Genomic DNA, 6,011 nt, shown 5'->3' with positions numbered 1-6,011 from the left:
GGTCACAGTTACTTATTGCCCCATAGATAAAGAAAAATGATTCACAACGTAGTGATTAGTTTTATGTAACTGGAAGCTTTGGAGGCAAGCATCGACTCACAACTTCTCAATTTTGTAGGTAAATGGAAGTGGAGCTCCAACTTCCACACTGAATTTGTTATAATAATTTGACTTCACTTCTTTGGGTCCAAAAATTGGATTCAACTACCTAGCCAGTGGCCAGAGCCCCTTTAATGTTCCAAAAAGTTATTAGACATGGTAGAGATGAGAGATAAATAGTTGTGGCTTACGTCTTTGGGTCTTCCAACAATGGGAAGACATCCAATGAGGGTACAAGATGGAGAACACCAACATTTAGAGCCGCACTTGCATCAGACCGCAAAATGTCACCCTTGGAAGTAGGCCTTTCAAAACCTCCCATGCCTGTCGTAGCAGGAGCTCCCATGGGTACAGGTGCTGTAATCTGAGTACCCTTCTGCACAAACTTCTCCATCCATGATATCTGACAAGTAGAGTTCCATATCAAAATTTATTGATCTTGCAATTCAAAAAGAACAATATTTAATAGCTAAAATGTTGAATAGTTTAAAATTTTAAACGTTAGCCATGTGCCAAAGAATAGAACATGGTGACGACAAAACATGAGTCATTCCAGCAGCTATTCTAATAGAGGACAAGGCTGAAGGCTTTGAGTCACTTGTTTGGGGGGTTGGTGCATGCACATGTGTCTTTTAGTTAGATGGAGGTGGTCTCCACAAAAACAGTGTAATATTTGTGAAGCAAAAATTTAATTTCTGGTTCCAGTGTTCTGCCTGGATTCAACAAATCTTACCAACCGTGAAAGAGATTCATATTGTGGGTTTAACTTTAGGTTGGGCAATTTGAAAGACCAGGAAGTCTTTATGTTTTGAAAAAAAAAAGGATAAATCTATAACGGGCATGGTTTGCTTTTGTGTGTGTATTTTGTACTACTGGCAAGGTATGCTAATGGGAGATCTCCAGGATGCTTCCCGTGGAGAAGCAACTTGACTGCAACAGATTGCGGGTCGCCTGGGTGAAAAACATCAGGGACTTGGGGTGCTGACAGTTGAAGAGGCTGATCAGATTCCAGTGGCGTGACAACATTCTATACACTGATCAGCTTTCGGTGGCTTAGTTTGACTGAATTAGCTGAGTTGTGAGGCTGACCACTAATTATGTGTAGGGTATGTTTCCAAAGGTTGCAAATCAGTCTAGGTGTGCTCTTGTTAGCATGGATAATCATGTACTCTATTATACTCTATTGTTAATGCAAAAATGAGTAAGGTTCTCCCTCGTAAAAAATCAATAACGATACAGATTGTTACGCTCTGCAGAATAACCAAAACAACATAATCATAAAGATAACGATAATGAGAAATAGATGTCCTTGCCTTCTCGTTGAGATCCCCCAGAGGAGGCCCGTGAATCTTCCCACCAACATATGGAGCACCCATTGGAAAACGCTCAACCAAGTGATGTGCACTCAAGTCATCAAGACCATGCTTCTCGTAACTCATAAACGCGCCAAGTGCTCCTAGAAAACCCTCATGACGCAGAAACATGGCTTTTGCTTCTCCTTTTGACCTTATCAAAACAATAGTGTATGTTTGTTTCAGGAACATACTATTGAAATACAATATGGGGGCAGTATTATTTAATTATTTTTCGAAATTAACTACATGTCTACTTTAGTACCGTAACACATCCAAAACTAAAATGATTTCAGGATGTTTACCAGAAATGTACTGCAAAAGAAATGGTGTCCATGGTGTAAGCATGGCCACGAATGAAGAATCCACCAAAAAATATCCTCTTGAGTCCATATCGAAGTGCATTAAGATAGGAGATCTGCAAAAGGAAGAAAATGAGTCCACTAAAATGTGCAATATTGCATGCACTATCATAAACTGGTACTGGACAGTGGACACCCAGTTTCTCCTTAGACCTAGTATTGAGTATTAAACACAGATGAATTTCGGAGATTTTGGCTAATATGTACTTTCTAATGAGATATGTTCAGCCGTAAGCTCCCAGAGAAACCATCCCTGTTAGCTTACAACAACTAACACTAAATATCTGAGTTCACCGAACAGCATGCTAACTGGCAGTCAACCTTTGAGGAACCTAATACATAGTTTATCACTGCCACCTGATATCATATTTTGCAGTGTCAGCTTCTGGGCTCTTTCTGTTTTCAAATCCACAAGTACTAATGAATAATTGCGTACATTTTTACCAATATCACTAGATAACAAAACAAGCTGAAACTCATTATTTTGTTTCTTTTCACAGAAGAATGCTACTGTTCAGTGTTGGACACTTGGGTTTCTGAATAAATCAAGTAGAACACAGCTCTATGTTCAGATAAGCTTCCAAGCTTCATTGTATGGATCGCTTGCTCAATCTTTTGAAGTCAACAAAACATTGTCAGGTTTGAATCTCTAAATACTTTGAAGCAGCAATGTCTGAGGTTCAAAATACTATTTCGATAACTACTCAGCGTTTCTGTATCAACAAGATACCTGGCCAATATTATATGAAATCATCCGCAAGAGGGAGAGTGAAATATCCTCGGGTCTATAATCAGATAGCTCCTTGTTATCTGAAATTGTCTTCCCAAAGCTAGAGGCAATCGTTGACGCCGAAAGGCCAATCTGCAAGACACCATAAGCATTAGTGCATTGCATAACAAGAATTAGGGACTTTGACACGGTAAATGTTATCCACTAATACCACTTGCAACTGGAAAATTTCATAATGCATACAAAATCCAATGTGCACATTATGATAATAAAATGAAACAACTAATAATATTACTAGTTACCTTGGAGTAGTCCAGACCACCATATATATCTCCTACAAGCATGTCAATGGTGCTGTTGTCTCCACGTTGGCTCAGCTCTAGTAACTCGTCAAAACTGAAACAAATTCAAGATTTCAAAGTTCTATGGAGGAACACATGATACGATGAACAGACAAAAATAGCACCTCTTGCACTCTGTCATTAGCCTCCCTAATCCCCAGTATGTACCGCCACCAACGTTTGTTCCACTTACTCGTTGAAACTTCCCATGCCCATCAACCTTCGAAGAAGAACAATTAGCAAAGATCCAATGGGGGGAAAAGGGTCAAACTTAAAGTTACCTTGATTATGCTGACACCAGATCCAACATTAACTAGAAGGTAAGGAAACAGATCGTTTTGATCAATTTGCACGTACTCCTTTTGGCCATCCATGTGCGTAAAGGCTTCATGGCGTATAGCCTGGCAAAAAACAAAGTCTTACTAACTTGCACGTAATTTGATTTTCTGAATGCGACCACCCTATGAGATGTGTTCAATCACACTTTAGTGGCACAATACATTTTGAACAATCCATTATAAACACCATGTACAATATGGAACTGCATAGTAGGATGCAGCCAAAATAGTGATATTGCAATTTAGAAATAATGAAAACCTTAAGCAGAAAATTTGCTCCAGCTACAAGACAGTCCATTTCATCTTCCTTCTCAAGACTGACTCCCAATCTTTCCTTAAAAAGATCAGCATACTTGAATGCTCCACCACCTGTTGCCTTTCCGGAAAATATCATAATCAGTAAAAAAGTAGAACTCTAACTTCTAATGCTACATATCATGAAAAGGAAGAGCGGTGCATCAAAACTTTCCTTCTATATAGTACAAGTACAACCATTTGCTAATACTTGCGTTCAAAAGTTTATCACTGTGAGGAAGGGAAATTTCATAATGATTTACTACTAGACCATCTATGGTGTTATGTGCTAGGTGCCTGTTTTCTATTAAAAAAGAAGTGGCATGTGCCGGAACAAATATGGATCTTATTCACCAAAACCACCAAAACTAACCATTTGTTCAAATTAGGAAGAACGCATTGCTAACCAAAATGTCAATCGTCCTGATAACAAGCACTAGGTAACTTTTCAAGCATACAAACCAATTTTCAATAAATGTCAATGATGTTATCTCATTAATTGTTACCTTGATTACGATGTTATCGGGCTGAGCTCCTGAGCGCCATGAAGGTGAATCAACTCCTATAGCATAAAACTACAACTCAATGCGAGAGCAAGGGAAGATACAAGTAAAAAAAAACAGTAAAACCACATGAAAAATAGTGATGGGAGGCTGGGAGCAATTAAGAGATCATAGAATTTAGTTTAAGCTCATGTATATATGCATCAAATTTGACATATGGTACATTTCAAAATGGATAGAATTCAATGAGGAATGCAAGGTAAGAACACGAAACGAACAAACTTGAGATGCCATCAGAATAAAGATATGAAATACGAAACGAACATGTCAGCACATCCAATTAGAAAAACCATAGTACTGAGAAATAAAGAAGAAATACACACAAGTCACCCTCAAAATTATTAGCATGTGTTATAATAACTTGAATAACTACCAATATATATACTGTCACTATGTTTATAAGAGACAGTGTTATTTTCCTTTGTTTTACAATAAAACTATATATCATCCTAACACGATGTGATTATACATATCAGAATATATGAAAAATGCAGAGCTTACAAGATTTGAATTGTTTCCTATCAAAATACCAATGTAGCAATTTGTATTAGAAACGAAGTAGTGCTAATATTTGCATACCACCCCGGTGTAGTTGTTTGGAAGAAATAAAGTCCAAACACTCGTTTAGCTTCCCAGTCTCAAACTTGACAAAGTGGAGCCTCCCTCCAAGAACCGGGTAACTCCTCCTGGCACCAGTAAATATCTCAAGCCTTCTCTTGGTGGATAGCTTGCGTTTATCCTCGGTGGGCTGATCCGCATGCCGTGAGAAGTATACCAACTTTATAAGAGAGCCTAGAGGGAAAACATACAGTTCAGTTACTAAACAAACAGTTTGTAGTTCTCATTCAGACTGATGACCAGAAAACAATGTTGTGGACAAAAACACAAAAGCCAAATGCAGGCTATTAATAGGAGTAATTAGCACAAGGATCAGTACCGAGCAGCAATGCAATAATCAACAGTTTGCATTTCACGTTTCATGCACTATTACGACCCATCTTATTTGGTTATTTATTTACTGAAAAGTGGAAAACTAGCTAGCATCCTTCTTTATGCACTGCCTTCCACACTCCACAGTAACCACCACACTCAGTACGCTTATGCGGCGAATTTGAGCAGGAGAGGCGCGGAGGCAAGGTCCGTATGACGTACCGCCGATGTCGAGGGCGAGGTGGGAGATGTCGTCGGACTGGTTGGGCAGCAGGATGGTGGGGTTGCGGTCCTCGAGGGTGCCGTGGATGGCGGCGCCGCTGAGGTCGAGCTGCGGGCGCGAGCCGGAGCGGTTCATCGTGGTGGTGGAGGCCGCCGGCGCCTTCCCCTTGGCCTCCGCCGCCTCCTCCTCGTGCGTCACGCCCCCGAGCCCTTCGTCGTCCTCGGGGATGGGGGGCTCGCTGCCGCTATTATTGGCCGCCATTCTAGGCCAGTGGATTGGATGTAGGAGGGAGGGGATGGATGAGTGCCGCCACCAACCGCCCACCTGCCTGCCGGCTACTGCTTTGGGGGGATCGAAAATCGCCAAGCAGCGGGGGACAAAACCGGAATCGATCGATGGATCGATCGATCTCAAGGGGGAACTCTCAACTCAATTTGTGTGGGGAGCAACGCTGCAGATTGGGGATGGATCGGGAATCGGCTGGGTCCTCGCTCGCGGCGTGCGTCACTGGGTGCGTGGCTGGGTGGACTCGTGGTCCCGGCCTTCGAGCACTATGGGTGGACTCGCGTGCGGCCGTGTGCGTGAAAAGTCCAGGGGATCTCATGACAAATCCAATGCACGAATTCTAAAAAAAAAAAACCAATGCACGAATTTGGCCCGGCCGCGTCCATTTGGGATAAACGGATAGAAAACACGGGGAGCAAGTAGGGCGTGTTTGGTTGCCCGCATCGAGCCCAACTAGGTCCGTGCGGTGCAGCATCTTTTCGGACCTCGATTGT

The 6,011-nt window shown here is 41.6% G+C and overlaps 1 protein-coding gene across 1 annotated transcript in view; it reads right to left on the bottom strand.

Annotated features, from left to right (window-relative positions):
• LOC119311281 (pantothenate kinase 2) overlaps positions 1 to 5,760 on the bottom strand; it is a 10,091-nt gene extending 4,331 nt beyond the window's left edge. The window contains exons 1-11 of the mRNA XM_037586925.1: positions 5,232 to 5,760; positions 4,659 to 4,871; positions 4,023 to 4,078; positions 3,482 to 3,598; positions 3,166 to 3,285; positions 3,010 to 3,104; positions 2,846 to 2,939; positions 2,544 to 2,675; positions 1,757 to 1,869; positions 1,413 to 1,605; positions 291 to 502 (exon numbers count right to left, since the gene is read on the bottom strand). Coding sequence (XP_037442822.1) covers positions 291 to 502; positions 1,413 to 1,605; positions 1,757 to 1,869; positions 2,544 to 2,675; positions 2,846 to 2,939; positions 3,010 to 3,104; positions 3,166 to 3,285; positions 3,482 to 3,598; positions 4,023 to 4,078; positions 4,659 to 4,871; positions 5,232 to 5,493 — 1,607 coding nt within the window. The 5' untranslated portion in view covers positions 5,494 to 5,760. The remainder of the gene's footprint in view (positions 1 to 290; positions 503 to 1,412; positions 1,606 to 1,756; positions 1,870 to 2,543; positions 2,676 to 2,845; positions 2,940 to 3,009; positions 3,105 to 3,165; positions 3,286 to 3,481; positions 3,599 to 4,022; positions 4,079 to 4,658; positions 4,872 to 5,231) is intronic.
• Between the last annotated feature and the right edge of the window lie 251 nt (positions 5,761 to 6,011).

Source organism: Triticum dicoccoides, chromosome 5B, assembly GCF_002162155.2.
Source record: "Triticum dicoccoides isolate Atlit2015 ecotype Zavitan chromosome 5B, WEW_v2.0, whole genome shotgun sequence".
NCBI lineage: Eukaryota > Viridiplantae > Streptophyta > Magnoliopsida > Poales > Poaceae > Triticum > Triticum dicoccoides.
The sequence above is the reverse complement of the archived record's forward strand: the minus strand, read 5'-3'. Positions and strand labels throughout refer to the sequence as shown.